The following is a 16365-nucleotide window of genomic DNA, read 5'->3' as shown; positions in this document are numbered from 1 at the left end:
AGCATGAAAATAAAATGATTTGCAAAAAGCCTGATAATCTATGCAAAGCATAACCCCCAAAATATGAAAATACGCTAATTAATATCAGACAAAGTGGAATTTAAGTCAAAAATTATTCATAAGAGATAAAAACCATTATATAGTATCTACCTTTGAATTTAAACTAAGAGTATTTAACATTTCTAAGCATATATGCATCAAATATCAGATTACCAAATCATATAAAGCAAATATTGAAATAATTGCATGGAAAACTAATAGGAGACTATTCTACAGTAATAGTTGGAAACTGCAGTGTCCCTCTTTCATTGAAGAATTGAACAACCAGATAGAAGTTAATTTTTTTCTTTATAAATTTATTTTTTATTGGTGTTCAAATTGCCAACATATAGAATAACACCCAGTGCTCATCCCATCAAGTGCCCACCTCAGTGCCCATCACCCAGTCACCCCCAACACTCCTCCCGCCCACCTCCCCTTCCACCACCCCTAGTTCCTTTCCCAAAAAATTTCTCAAAAGGGAAACTACTACCTTGACATCGGCCATAGAAACATATTTCTAGAGATGACTTCTCTGGAAAGAGAAACAAAAGTCCACATTAAACTGTTGGGACTAAAATAATTTTAATTATAATGCATGCTGAAAGAAATCATCAATAAAACAAAAGGGCAATCTTCTGAATGGGAGAAGATATTTGCATATGATATTTCCAATAAGAGGTTAAGATCCAAAATACATACAAAATGTATACATGAGAGATATAATGTTTTAAAAATCTGAATAAAAATATGTGTTTACTCACTTTAACACAGCCATTAAAACACCTACACAAGTTATCAGAACTCATTTCTAAACTTTGGCCCAAGGCCATGCTCAGCAATAATGTAGGTGATTTGGCCTATATTATTCATATCTCAGTGGACATTCCCAAGTGAGTACACATCAAAACACCAAGTGTTATCCTTAATCTCTAAGACTTCCTAAAATCATGATTGCTGTTCACTCTTCATGGAGTTTTCTAAAACACCAAGGACAGGGATGATACATAAGTATAAACACCGGTTTGAAAAATATTCAAAAAGTCAGTTCAAAAAAATAGCTTCATTCATTTGATGCCTGGAGGACCAATGTCATCTATCCAAACCAGTAAGTTTGTAAATATGCAAGATAGTAAAATATACATGTCTTAACACGATTTTATTCTTATTTATCATTTAAGATTGAGATACTTCTGCAAATGCTTAGTTAATTTATATTAGAAATAATGAAGACAATTATAATAATTTTTTATAAAAGACAACTGATACATTCAAGCACCTAACTACGGAAATGCAAGGGAAATTTTATTTGACTATAGTCGATTTACAAGATACTATATATTTTTATTTTTTTAAATATTCTATTTTGACTGGGTTATGGGCACTGAGGTGGGCACTTGACGGGATGAGCACTGGGTGTTATTCTATACGTTGGCAAATTGAACACCAATAAAAAATAAAATTACAAAAAAAATAAAATAATTTACATAAAAAATATTCGATGTTTTATATTAAAAATACAATTAAAAGTAAAAGTAAATAGATTGCTTACAGATTTGTGAATTTAAAGAGACATAAAACTCCCTTTAAAACTAAAACAAAGCATTATGCAATTCTTGAAAGAATTGATATAATACCTTATAATCTATTGTGAAATATTAGTAAATATGGTAGAATTGATATTATGTGAATGATTGATATTATCTATGAACACCTATGAACCTGTTTTCTGGAATATTGTATATAAAAGTAAGGTCTACACTAAATGATACTATATTCATGAAAATGTGGTTAAATAATAATAATAATAATAATAATAAGAATTCCCTGTGATAAATTATACATGATTTTAATGAATGCAAATGGAACTGAAAATTTGTCTACATCAAGCATTTTTAGAAAATAATTGATTATTAATTGATTGATATATTTGCAGCTCCCACATTCGGGGCATATATATTGATTATTGTTAAGTCCTCTTGTTGGATAGATCCTTTAAGTAAGATATAGTGTCCCTCTTCATCTCTCACTACAGCCTTCGGGATAAACTTTAAGTTTATCTGATATAAGGATGGCTACCCCTGCTTTCTTTTGAGGACCATTTGAATGGTACATGATTCTCGAACCTTTTATTTCCAGGCTGTAGGTGCCCTTCTGCCTAAAATGAGTCTCCTGTAGACATCAAATAGATGGGTCTTGCTTTTTTTTATTTTTATAATAAATTTATTTATTTTTTTTTATTTTTTTTTTAAATTAATTTTTATTGGTGTTCAATTTACCAACATACAGAAAAACACCCAGTGCTCATCCCGTCAAGTGTCCACCTCAGTGCCCGTCACCCATTCCCCTCCAACACCCGCCCTCCTCCCCCCTTCCACCACCCCTAGTTCGTTTCCCCGAGTTAGGAGTCTTTATGTTCTGTCTCCCTTCCTGATATTTCCCAACATTTCTTCTCCCTTCCTTTATATTCCCTTTCACTATTATTTATATTCCCCAAATGAATGAGAACATACACTGCTTGTACTTCTCCGATTGACTTATTTCACTCAGCATAATACCCTCCAGTTCCATCCACGTTGAAGCAAATGGTGGGTATTTGTCGTTTCTAATCGCTGAGTAATATTCCATTGTATACATAAACCACATCTTCTTTATCCATTCATCTTTCGATGGACACCGAGGCTCCTTCCACAGTTTGGCTATTGTGGACATTGCTGATAGAAACATCGGGGTGCAGGTGTCCCGACGTTTCGTTGCATCTGAATCTTTGGGGTAAATCCCCAACAGTGCAATTGCTGGGTCGTAGGGCAGGTCTATTTTTAACTCTTTGAGGAACCTCCACACAGTTTTCCAGAGTGGCTGCACCAGTTCACATTCCCACCAACAGTGTAAGAGGGTTCCCTTTTCTCCGCATCCTCTCCAACATTTGTTGTTTCCTGCCTTGTTAATTTTCCCCATTCTCACTGGTGTGAGGTGGTATCTCATTGTGGTTTTGATTTGTATTTCCCTGATGGCAAGTGATGCAGAGCATTTTCTCATGTGCATGTTGGCCATGTCCATGTCTTCCTCTGTGAGATTTCTCTTCATGTCTTTTGCCCATTTCATGATTGGATTGTTTGTTTCTTTGGTGTTGAGTTTAATAAGTTCTTTATAGATTTTGGAAACTAGCCCTTTATCTGATATGTCGTTTGCAAATATCCTCTCCCATTCTGTAGGTTGTCTTTTAGTTTTTTTGACTGTATCCTTTGCTGTGCAAAAGCTTCTTATCTTGATGAAGTCCCAATAGTTCATTTTTGCTTTTGTTTCTTTTGCCTTTGTGGATGTATCTTGCAAGAAGTTACTGTGGCCGAGTTCAAAAAGGGTGTTGCCTGTGTTCTCCTCTAGGATTTTGATGGACTCTTGTCTCACATTTAGATCTCTCATCCATTTTGAGTTTATCTTTGTGTATGGTGAAAGAGAGTGGTCCAGTTTCATTCTTCTGCATGTAGATGTCCAATTTTCCCAACACCATTTATTGAAGAGACTGTCTTTCTTCCAATGGATAGTCTTTCCTCCTTTATCGAATATTAGATGACCATACATTTCAGGGTCCACTTCTGGGTTCTCTATTCTGTTCCATTGATCTATGTGTCTATTTTTGTGCCAGTACCACACTGTCTTGATGACCACAGCTTTGTAGTACAACCTGAAATCTGGCATTGTGATGCCCCCAGCTATGGTTTTCTTTTTTAAAATTCCCCTGGCTATTCGGGGTCTTTTCTGATTCCACACAAATCTTAAAATAATTTGTTCTAACTCTCTGAAGAAAGTCCATGGTATTTTGATAGGGATCTTAAAAGCCATTTACGAAAAGCCCACAGCAAATATCATTCTCAATGGGGAAGCACTGGGAGCCTTTCCCCTAAGATCAGGAACAAGACAGGGATGTCCACTCTCACCACTGCTGTTCAACATAGTTCTGGAAGTCCTCGCCTCAGCAATCAGACAACAAAAAGACATTAAAGGCATTCAAATTGTCAAAGAAGAAGTCAAACTCTCCCTCTTCGCCGATGACATGATACTCTACATAGAAAACCCAAAAGCCTCCACCCCAAGATTGCTAGAACTCATACAGCAATTTGGTAGCGTGGCAGGATACAAAATCAATGCCCAGAAATCAATGGCATTTCTATACACTAACAATGAGACTGAAGAAAGAGAAATTAAGGAGTCAATCCCATTTACAATTGCACCCAAAAGCATAAGATACCTAGGAATAAACCTTACCAAGGAGGTGAAGGATCTATACCCTAAAAACTATAGAACACTTCTGAAAGAAATTGAGGAAGACACAAAGAGATGGAAAAATAAATTTATTTTTTATTGGTGTTCAATTTACATTGGTAAATTGTGGACATTGCTGCTATAAACATAGGGGTGCAGGTGCTCCGCATCACCGGCCATCAGGGAAATACAAATCAAAACCACAATGAGATACCACCTCACACCAGTGAGAATGGGGAAAATTAACAAGGCAGGAAGCCACAAATGTTGGAGAGGATGTGGAGAAAAGGGAACCCTCTTACACTGTTGGTGGGAATGTGAACTGGTGCAGCCACTCTGGAAGACTGTGTGGAGGTTCCTCAAAGAGTTAAAAATAGACCTGCCCTACGACCCAGCAATTGCACTCTTGGGGATTTACCCCAAAGATTCAGATGCAATGAAACGCCAGGACACCTGCACCCCAGTGTTTATAGCAGCCATGTCCACAATAGCCAAACTGTGGAAGGAGCCTCGGTGTCCATCGAAAGATGAATGGATAAAGAAGATGTGGTCTATGTATACAACTGAATATTACTCAGCCATTAGAAACGACAAATACCCACCATTTTCTTCGACGTTGATAGAATTGGAGGGTATTATGCTGAGTGACGTAAGTCAATCAGAGAAGGACAAACATTATATGGTCTCATTCATTTGGGGAATATAAAAAATAGTGAAAGGGAATAAAGAGGAAATGAGAGAAATGAGTGAAAATATCAGTGAGGGTGACTAAATATGAGAGACATCTAACTCTGGGAAATGAACAAGGGGTAGTGGAAGGGGAGGTGGGTGAGGGGGTTGGGATGACTGGATAATGGGCACTGAGGGGGGCACTTGGCAGGATGAGCACTGGGTGTTATTCTATATGTTGGCAAATTGAATTCCAATAAAAAATTTTTTAAAAAGAAGTGGGATTGTTGGATCATATGCTATTTTTAACTTTTTGAAGAATTTCTATTGTATTCCATAATGTATCTACTAACCTATATTCCCTCAATAGGGCACAAGTGTTCCGCTTTCTCTGGGCTCTCTCCGACATTTGTTATTTTTAAAAAATTTTGTTTATACCCATCCTAAAAGGTGTGAGATCATACCTTTTTGTGATTTTGGTGAGCTCTACTTTTACAGGTTCATAGAGTTGAATTCACTAATCCAAGTTTACTTTCCTAGTAGTGACTCAACTAGAATTAGATCTAATATTGGCTCCAAACAATCTGCAATGTGTTCTTTACAATCAAGCAAGATAAACATATCTTTAATCTGACACAAACTCAAACTATGCACTGATAAATGAGATCTCTCTCAAAATATCTGTCTACTTACTCTTCTATTTATCTATCAATGCTGATTCACCATTACAATATTTCATGAAGGCATATTTAGAAACACACAGATATATATGCACATGCAGATACTGTGCCTTTTAGATCTCTTTATACAATAAAATAATTATAGATCACAATTTCTATAATGACCTCAACAAAAATATACATTGCTTAAATATTTAATAAGAGTATTAATTCCGAAGTCACTAAAGCATTATTAACTATATACTGTTTGTCATTCTTAATATTTGTTGTGGAAACATTAGATTACATGAAAAATCCATGTATGACTCATTGAAGACATACTATAGAGAACTGTGTTTGGCTAAACTCTAGAGGATTCTCTTCTCAGTAATCTGATTCATTCTATGAAAGCCATTTTACAATGCTGTAAAATCTAGATAACTGATATCAGTGCAAAGTAATTGTTATCTATGAACATGCAGATATAATTATGACCAAAGTGGAGCACCTGGCTGGCTCAGTGATTGAATATCTATCTGCCTTTGGCTCAGGGCATGATCCCTGGGTCCTGGGATTGAGTCCTTCATGAGGCTTCCCGAAAGGAGCCTGTTTCTCTCTCTGCCTGCATCTCTGCCTCTCTCCAGTTCAAGGTATTTCAATAGATTCAAGGCAATCCAGGAGTATGTGGGGGTGGGGGAGATCTGATTTACACTTTTCTTCCCCTACAAGTGATAAAGTAAGTTCATTTTGGTGAAGTTCAGCACTCAAAATTATGACAGGGTCTTTGAAGAGAGGAAACAACAAACATTCACATGAAAATTGGTGGTGATTTTGTGTGTGTGTGTGTGTGTGTGTGTGCGCGCGTGTGTGTGTGTGTGTACATTCAAACGCTTTTAAAAGTTTAGTCTGAGATTCCTTACAATATTATCGGCAAAACAATGAAAAGCTCCTTTGAAAAATGCACAGTCTTGCTGAAACTATGCAAATAATCAGACCACATCTAATGTGACCAGACCAGACTTATTTAGTGATCTGAAATATCTTTCTTTGAGATCAGTTGATTTCAGAAGAAAATTATACATTATCTGCTATCTGGAGGACACATTTCCAGATTTGCCACTGGATAACTATTTTTAAATGATTTATTTCTAATCATTTGGAATCCACTTATAATCTTATAATAATGACCCTATATTTTAAAAATCCGTTTATTCTAAAAATATGTCAACCAATAAAATGGGACATTTTTCAAGTTTATATGCAATTGAAAAGGAACATGGAAACACAGGAAAAAGGAATGCCTGGCAGTTAAACAATGCTTATTGAATGTTATTAAGCTAAATTTTAAAAAGTAATATGCAATTATTTATAAACTGGATGTGGTTTAGAGAATCTTCCTCATTAAAATGTAGGAATGAATTGAATGTATACAATTACAACCTAATTTATAGAGGAGATGATACAGAAGAGGCTATTTCTTTGTAACCAAAATCACCTAGGGAATCTTTGGTATCTGGGCAACCTGAGGTGGATTAGATTTCATTTAGACAATGTGTGAGTGATGGATGCATTCTCTACATCATTGATTAAAGTATTTTTGGAGGGAACAAGTGAAAATATGATTGACTCCAAGCCAAAGGAAAAGGAAATATCTTGAACAAAATATAAGCACTAAACCAATTAATTTTTTTTATTTTTTAAACCAATTTATTTTGACATAAAACCTTATATACATTTTTGATCCTCTTTCATCTATAGTAATTTTTAAATTAATAGCTTATAGTTTTCCTTTTCATTTCTATTTATTTTTTTAAAGATTTTTGTAAGATTTATTTATTTATTTTATGATAGAACATAGAGAGAGAGAGAAAGAGAGAGGCAGAGACACAGGCAGAGGGAGAAGCAGGCTCCATGCCAGGAGCCCGACGTGGGTCTCTATCCTGGGACTCCAGGATCACGCCCTGGGCCAAAGGCAGGCACCAAACCACTGAGCCACCCAGGGATCCCTCATTTCTATTTATTTTTGAGCAGTTCAAAATAGCCATTTTTATTTCATAATTGTTGCCTAAAAATGTTTAATGGTAAGGTAAATAATAATTTTAAGTAAAAATTAATATATAAACATCTGCATCCATTTATCTAGCATCTACATTAAGAGAGGAAAACCAAAGAATTTCCTTAAATCTCTGAAATATGATTCATCATCTACACACATCTGGATGGTTGCATCAAATGTAAGAGCCACTGGTCAGGATTAAAGGAAATTTGTTCCTGGCACAAATCTTGACATATGTTGGATTCCACCCAGTGGAAGTGTATAGTTCTATCTTCTCTGCCATGAATGGATCTTGTTCAGGCTCAAAGCTTAGTTCTCCAGCTCACTAAGAAACCAACTCTTTGACTTTTTCTCCACTGTATATTGTAGTAATGTTGATGCCAAAACCAAAAGTTCTAGTGAAGTATAAATGATTGAGGCAGGTGCAAATATTTTGCATATAGTGTGTAACTAGATTAGTTTTCATTATGTCTTTAGGTAAAATGAAAATAAAATGGAATTAATCTAGCTATTTTACATAAAAAATACTGTTCTTTACATTAGACCTTGAAATGTATACAATATCTATAGTGGTTTCAATGTCAGATGCAATACTTCTTTTACCTATAAACAAAATGAGCTCTCCCAGTTATTCCTCTGCAATTTGGAATAATTTAAAATCAATTGCTGCAGATAGATCCAGAACCCTGCTATGGGAATATCACAGTAGATTGGTAGATTCACATCTGCAATAATATCAGTACCTGTAAATTTCTAACTGCAATAACTTTTATATCACTCTAACATTTTATTCAAAGGACGCATGGACAGGATATCAACAGTCCACATGAAGGCAAATACTTCTATTTATTTTATGATTTGTCTCCCAAAACTACCTCAGTATTTTAAGCAATATATTCATCTTCTAGTGCTTGGTTCCTAAATCCCAAATACCAAACCATAATTTGTAACTCATCCCACTGTGGATGAAGTGTCACCCACTCCCTACATCATCAACCTTATCCCCTACCCTCCCCATTCTGTCAACATAGCTACATCCCACATTAATTCTGAGGGCATACATTGATAGCATTCTTCCATCTCCTAGAATTTATTGTTTCCATATAAAATATACAAGTGTATTGTGAAACATGAGGTCATTTTGCATAAATTACTGCATATATTTCTTCTCAGGTTACCATGATTTGCCTCAAGTAGAATTTAGTGTATCTATCTTGTTGATATTGAGAATTATCAAATTGTTTTGAAGACAATATTTAGTATTTTCAGGAAAATACCATTTAATGGGTTATTTCTCATTTATTTTTCTGTATACTTTGTATCCTCTTTGAACATTGCAGCTCATAAATAATGGTTCCCCCAAAAAAGGCTCATACAATAATATTGACTTAAAAATAAATGTTTTGTCGTGACGCCTGGGTGGCTCAGTGGTTGAGCATCTGCCTTCAGCTCAGGATGTGATCCTGGAATTCCAGGATCCTGTCCCACATTGGGCTCCCTGCATGGAGCCTGCTTCTCCCTCTGCCTATGTCTCTGCCTCACTCTTTCTCTGTCTTTCATGAATAAATAAATAAATCTTAAAAAAATAAAAAAAATTTTTTTTCAAAAATATCAATGCCACATTCACTTACAGGAATGCCCTAAGTATATACTGGGTTATTTGTATTATTCCTATCATTTTCTTATCTGTTTTAAATGTCCAATTTTGCTTTGTAATTGCTTTCTGGTAAATTCTCATCATCTTATGTTTAAAGACATTCAATACATTTATATTATTATCTTTTACATGTCCCGGTATTTTACCTATAATACCAGTATTATTTTACACTTCATTTTATGTACTGCATGATATTTTTACTTTGGAATTAACAATTTCTCATATTTCTCTGAAGATAGATTATTGTAAAGGCTGCATGGAATTATCCCAATCATTATCCCAAGGCTACATGGAATTATCCCAAAAATGTGTGTGTGTGTGTGTGTGTGTGTGTGTGTGTATCTGTCTTGAATATAAAGACTTCCTCAGCAGCCTGATGGCTTTGATCCAAAAAGGTATGAGATATTGAGGCACTACAATCCTTTTTAGGCATAACATGCTGGACTTTACTCACTGATGATATTCCTTCTGGAGAAGATTCCCTCCACTCATTCCCACTTAGACACTCTCAAAATGCCAGTTCTCTTTCTCCTTTTAAGTATCTGTTTCTTAAAATTTCTTCTCCCAGAAGGTTCTTAACGTTTTCATCTCTGACACCCCTCTGTTGTCATTCCTACTTTTTAAATTAATGCAGATTTACTTATTATTATATTAGTTGAGTTTTATGGTGGGTAGTGAGAAGTATAGGGGCTAAATTCTCACAGTTATCTACACATGGAAAGAGTTTTAAATACACAAAAGCAAGAGGTAAAACAGAACAACAAAAGCTGCCATAAAGGAATGCATAATATTATATAATTATTGAGAAGCATATGAACACAATACAGATCTTTTCAGAGAGCTTGAACAGAGTCATGGAGCTACAATAAGACTTTAGAAAAAGTTATCATGAAAATAGGGTCCTTAAACTACAGAATTTGAATATTGAGTGAGGAGGGAGAAGATATCTGCTTTATATAAATTATACTTGGCAATAGCTATTCATTGAACATTGGGGGGGGAAAGAAGCAGGTAATAATGGTTGGGACCTAAAAAGGTTGATTAGGCTAGATTTTTAAGGGAATCAAACAAACGAACAAAGAGGGTATGTATCTACAACTTGATCTTATAGACTACTGTAGTCTCAGAAATATTAAGGATTAATTATAAAAGAAAAAAATCATTGCATGGGGTCATAAAATGTATTGAAATATGGGAATGTAATTTATGCATGTATATTAACTTTCAATGCAATCTCAAAAAGTATAAATTCTGATGTTGACAATAATTAAATTTACAATGAGAAATTTAAAAAAATCTTAATAAAGTCACAGAAATATATCTTTCTTACAAATTTAAGGATTTCTATGAAATATTTTGGAGACAAATGTATGGATCAAGATTTTATATATGAGGCAAAAATCAACTGTTTTTTCAAATTATGTGCTAAACTTTTTTAGAGCTGGAATGTTTTCTGAATAGATCACAATGGAACTAAAATAGCATTATTATTAAGAGATTATTTTTCTCTAGTAACATGTGTCTCTCTTTAGGGAAATCTAACTTAATGTCCCATGGAAAATATTAACCAGACATCTGGTTTCTTCTTATTGGGGCTGTTTCCACCATCAAGAATTGGCCTGTGCTTTTTCATTCTCATTGTTCTTATTTTCCTAATGGCTGTGTTTGGCAACCTGTCCATGATCATCCTCATCTTTGTGGACACTCATCTCCACACACCCATGTATTTTCTACTTAGTCAGCTCTCCCTCATGGACCTGAGCTACATCTCCAATATTGTCCCCAAGATGGCTTCTAATTATCTCTCTGGAAACAAGTCTATTTCTTTCATTAGGTGTGGAGTTCAGAGCTTCTTCTTCATTGCTTTAGCTGGTGCAGAAGGACTAATATTGGCCTCGATGGCCTATGATCGTTATGTGGCTATTTGCTTTCCTCTTCACTATCCCATTCGTATAAGCAAAAAAGTGTGCATGTTGATGATAACGGGATCTTGGATAATGGGCTCAGTCAACTCCTGTGCCCACACTGTATATGCCTTCAATATACCTTACTGTCGATCCAGGACTATCAACCACTTCTTCTGTGAAGTCCCAGCCATGTTGACGCTGGCCTGCATGGATACCTGGGTCTATGAGTACACGGTGTTTGTGAGCACCACACTCTTGATTGTAATTCCTTTCATTGGCATTGCATGTTCCTATGGACGTGTTCTCCTTGCCATCTTCCACATGCAGTCCACAGAAGGGAAGAAGAAGGCCTATTCCACCTGCAGCACCCACCTCACTGTGGTGACTTTCTACTATGCACCCTTTGCTTACACGTATTTACGCCCAAGATCCCTCCGAACTCCAACAGAGGACAAGGCCTTAGCTGTATTCTACACCATCTTGACCCCAATGCTTAACCCAATTGTTTACAGCCTGAGAAATAAGGAAGTGATGGGTGCTCTGAGAAGAGTGATTCTGAAGTTCTGCTCTATAGAAATGTAGCAAAGTTCTCACTAGTTCTGATGCTTAGAAGTATATTAATTTCATTTTGTACACTCCTTAAGAACAATATCATAGCAGGATTAAAGACAGGAATTACATTAATCTAGAAAATAAAAATAATAACGATTTGAAAAAGTAATTATATATTCCCAGTCACTCATTTTGTGGCATTTTTTTCTTTTAATTTCTTTATTTTTTACAAATTATTATTTCTTTTTTGTTACAAATTATTAACCATAACCTGAAGTGTAAAGGCCACAGATATTCTCAATAATGCAAGTACTTAAGCAATAAAGTAAATAACAAACAATAGCCAAAATATGGAAAGAGCCCAGATGTTCATCAATGATAAGAAGTGATATATATATATTCCATTGTATATATATATAAAATACATATTAATATATATATTAATATTGGCCTCGATGGCCTATGGTCGTTATGTGGCTATTTGACTTCCTCTTCACTATCCCATTCATATAGGCAAAAACGTGTTCATGCTGATGATAACAGGATCTTGGGTAATGGGCTTAGTCAACTCCATTATATATATATATATATATATATATATATATATATATATATATACTTAACCATCAAAAAGAATGAAATTTTGTCATTTGTAATGAGATAGAGGGAGCTAGAGGGTATTATGCTAAGTAAAATAAGTTAGGGAAATACAAATACCATATGATTTAGCTCATATGTGGCATTTAAGAAACAAAACAAATGCATTCATCTTTCGATGGACACCGAGGCCTCTTCCACAGTTTGGCTATTGTGGACATTGCTGCTATAAATGGATAAAGAAGATGTGGTATATGTATCCAATGGAATATTACTCAGCCATTAGAAACGACAAATACCCACCATTTGCTTCGACGTGGATGGAACTGGGGGGTATTATGCTGAGTGAAATAAGTCAATCAGAGAAGGACAAACATTATATGGTCTAGGGAATACAGGGAATATAAAAAAATAGTGAAAGGGAATAAAGGAGAAAGGAGAAAAAATGAGTGGGAAATATCAGAGAGGGAGACAGAACATGAGAGACTCCTAACTCTAGGAAATGAACAGGGGTGGTGGAAAGGGAGGTGGGTGGAGTGTGGGGGTGACTGGGTGATGGGCACTGAGGGGGGCATTTAATGGGATGAGCACTAGGTGTTATTCTATATGTTGGCAAATTGAACTCCAATAAAAAAAATAAAAATAAAAATAAAGAAACAAAACAAATGAACAAAGAGGAAGGGAAGGAAAAATTAAATAAGATGAAAATTGAGAGGGGAGCAAACCATAAGAGACATCGAACTCTAGGAAAAACTTGAGGGTTGCTGGAGCTGAAAGGAATGGCAAGATGGGATAATTAGAATGGGCATTAAGGAGGGCATGTGAAATAATGAACACTGAGTACCATAAGCAACCAATAAATCACTAAATTCTACCTGTGAAACTAATAAATATAATAATAATAATATAAAAATAATAATATAAAAATATAATATAAAAATACACTAATACACCTTGGAAAAATAAATCCAATGGACCATGAGATAATTCAAAAAATGTGATCAGTTTATTTTTATATGTTTTTAAGATTTTATTAATTTATCTATGACAGACACAGAGACAGAGGCAGAGACATAGAGGGAGAAGAAGTTCCCTCACAGGAAGCCCAATACAGGACTTGATCCCTGGACCCAAGGTCAGGGCCTGAGTCAAAGGCAGATGCTCAACCACTGAGGTACCCAGCTGTCCATGTAATCAGTCTATAGAATGGTTTGATCTTTATATATCCAAATTTAAAATATTTATTCACATTTTCAATCTTCAAATCATCCTAGTGAAATCTTCCTTTCTTGATCTTAAAGCAATATCTTACCTTGATTTCATCACTTGTCCAATAACTCTAAGTATTCAAACAGCAACCAAACTTTTTCTGTCTTATATTAAGTTTATCTCTTCTTTTCCTTCTTTTTTTCATTTTTCTTAATTTTAATTTTAGTTAGCATATGATGTAATATTGGATTCTGAAGTTGAATTCAGTGATTCATCATTTGACACAACATTCAGTTCTCAATTTTTTTTCATCGGCTGCTTTATTTAAGGGCTGGTGACTGACAGCTATCCCAGGCCCTGCCCCTTCCTCCTCTACAAAAGCAACTAAATGGGAAAGGGGCTGTTCTTCTAGGGCCCAGGGGGACTGTGGGACTGTGGCTCTGAATCTCAGGGCACAGGCCTTGGAAGGCAGGGGAAGAGGGTGGGAAGTCCAGTTCAAATGGGCAAGGTGCTGGTGAGGTGGGTGAGGAGGCTGGAGAGTCCCGAGGCAGCCTCTGCTGGCCTTGGCCTTGTCCAGAATGTCAGGACACAGGCTCCGAGGAGGAGCAACCAAGTTAAAGGCTTTCAGAGCCAAGTGAAGCACTTCAGACCCCCGGGGGGCCCACCTCACCTCCAGTCGGTGCCCACAAGCATGCTGCCATGGCCACACTCGCAGCCGTACACACTCACACCCACACCCACACCATCCACACGGAGGGCCGTGAAGGCCCTAGACCCACACCCTGGACCCTGGAATGTCTCTGTACTGGTAGCCAGCGGGGCAGGTCCACTGCAGGCGGCACCACCAAGGGAGTGGGTCCTCTGCGTGGCTACTGATTGGCTGCCTCGCAGGCATCTATCCAATCGCTGTACACGTCCACCGGTTCTGACAGGTATGTGATGGGTGTCTGGAATTCCTCTAGGCGCACGGTGCAAGAGAGGACTCCGGTGTTGTGGATCGTGTTGTGGGCAAGATCCATCTTTACCTCACAAGACTTCTCATGGTTGCAGAAGGGGCAGGTGAACTGGGCCTCTAAGGTGCCGGTCATCTTATTTTTGGGGGGTGGCTTCTGTTTGGACTTTCTGCGCCCCAGGTCTGTAGGAGGACAAACACTCCTCTCCCCTCGTTGCGACGGCCTCGTTCACCCTGGAGACAGCCTTCAGTTCTCATCATACAAGTACCTGTGGGACCCAGGAAATTTAACAAAAATCCCCTGCCTCTGGACAAGCAGAGCAGGACTAACTCCATTTTGTGCTGCACCCGCCACCTCCTGTATGACCCCCACAGGACCTGCTAACTGCTTAAGGTGCTGCCCCACCCTCGTCAAGCCGCTAGGCACACCCTAATCGGAAATCGGCTCATAAAAATGTAACCCTGCCTTGTGCCCGCCAAAACTGCACATGGATTCTGACCAAAATAATAAGCCAGCTCAAATGGATACTGTAGAGTAAAATGTAATTCAATTGGCCACCTACTTGTGGACCGGCATGATTGTGCAACTTTCTGCATATGTTACAATCCCATTGGCCACTGGCCCCTATAAAGCTGCTATACCTCTTAGTCTCAGGGTCCAAGTCTCTGCTCCACTGTGTCGGGTACACTTGGACCCAAGCTCAAGCTTGTAAATAAACCCTCGTGTGTTTGCATCCATGTCGGCTCTTTGGTGGTTTCTCAGATTCACAATCTTGGGCACAACAGTACCCACCTTAATACCCATCACTCATCTAGCCTGTCCCTCATACACCTCCCCTCCATCAATCCTCAGATTGTTCTTTAATTTTATTTTTTAAAAGATTTTATTTATTCATGAGAGACACACAGAGAGAGGCAGAGATAACGCAGAGGGAAAAGCAGGCTCCATGCAGGAAGGCCAATGTGAGACTTGATCCTGAGAGTCTAGGATCATGCCCTGAGCCAAAGGCAGTGGCTCAACAGATGAGCCACCGAGGCATCCCTGTTCTTTAACTTTAAGAGTCTGTGATGGAGGGGCATCTGGGTGGCTCAGTCAATCAGACACCTTAATCTTGATTTCAACTCTGGTCATGATCTCAGGGTTGTGAGATTGAGCCTTGCATTGGGCACTTGTGCTAAGCAATGACCTGCTTAAGATTCTCTCTCACCTTCTCCTCTGCCCCTGCCCACTGCTCATGCTATCTTCTTAAAAAAAATTGGGGGGCTGGACAAGATGGCGGAGAGTAGGATCCTGAAATCACCTGTTCCCACCAACTTACCTAGAAAACTTTCAAATCATCCTGAAAACCTACAATACAGCCTGAGATTTAAAGAGAGAACAGCTAGTATGCTACAGTGAGAAGAGTTCACACTTCTATCAAGGTAGGAAGACAGAAAAATAAATAAATAAATAAATAAATAAATAAATAAATAAATAATAAGCAAGCAAGCATCGAGTGGGGGAGGGGCCCCTCTAGGAGCCAGGCAAAGGCCAGACAGCAAGTGCCCCCAGGAGAGAAAAGCCAAATCCCAGAGAAGCAAAAAATTTACCAATCTTACCTGATGGAAAGATGCTTGCAAGAACTTGGACACGATCCCAGGAGGGGCAGTGGAGCCCCCAGGTTCCTAGGGTCACTAACAGAGGAAGTGTGCCCTGGGGAAGAGCGTGCCACACACCGAGGGCCAATCTCCCTAAAGGGCTGGAGCTCGTGCCTGGTGGGGCATAGGGAGCAGCCCAGGTGGCAGCTCACATGGCAGCTCCCCGT

The 16365-nt window shown here is 37.5% G+C and overlaps 2 protein-coding genes across 2 annotated transcripts; one reads left to right on the top strand and one right to left on the bottom strand.

The window, feature by feature from the left end:
* Positions 1 to 10896: 10896 nt before the first annotated feature.
* Positions 10897 to 11832, top strand: LOC112911007 (olfactory receptor 2L8-like). The gene has a single exon (XM_025987328.1). It carries the CDS (start codon positions 10897 to 10899, stop codon positions 11830 to 11832), a length of 936 nt encoding a protein of 311 aa, XP_025843113.1.
* Positions 11833 to 13909: 2077 nt separating this feature from the next.
* Positions 13910 to 14789, bottom strand: ELOF1 (elongation factor 1; the record flags this gene model as incomplete). The annotated part of the gene is made up of 1 exon (XM_072763998.1): positions 13910 to 14789. A coding segment is annotated over one exon (312 nt), but the record flags the coding sequence as incomplete, so codon positions are not given.
* Positions 14790 to 16365: the final 1576 nt, after the last annotated feature.

The sequence above is a fragment of the Vulpes vulpes genome, chromosome 7 (genome assembly GCF_048418805.1).
Source record: "Vulpes vulpes isolate BD-2025 chromosome 7, VulVul3, whole genome shotgun sequence".
NCBI classification, from domain to species: Eukaryota; Metazoa; Chordata; class Mammalia; order Carnivora; family Canidae; genus Vulpes; species Vulpes vulpes.
Note: the sequence above shows the minus strand (reverse complement) of the source record. Positions and strands in the feature narration are given on the sequence as shown.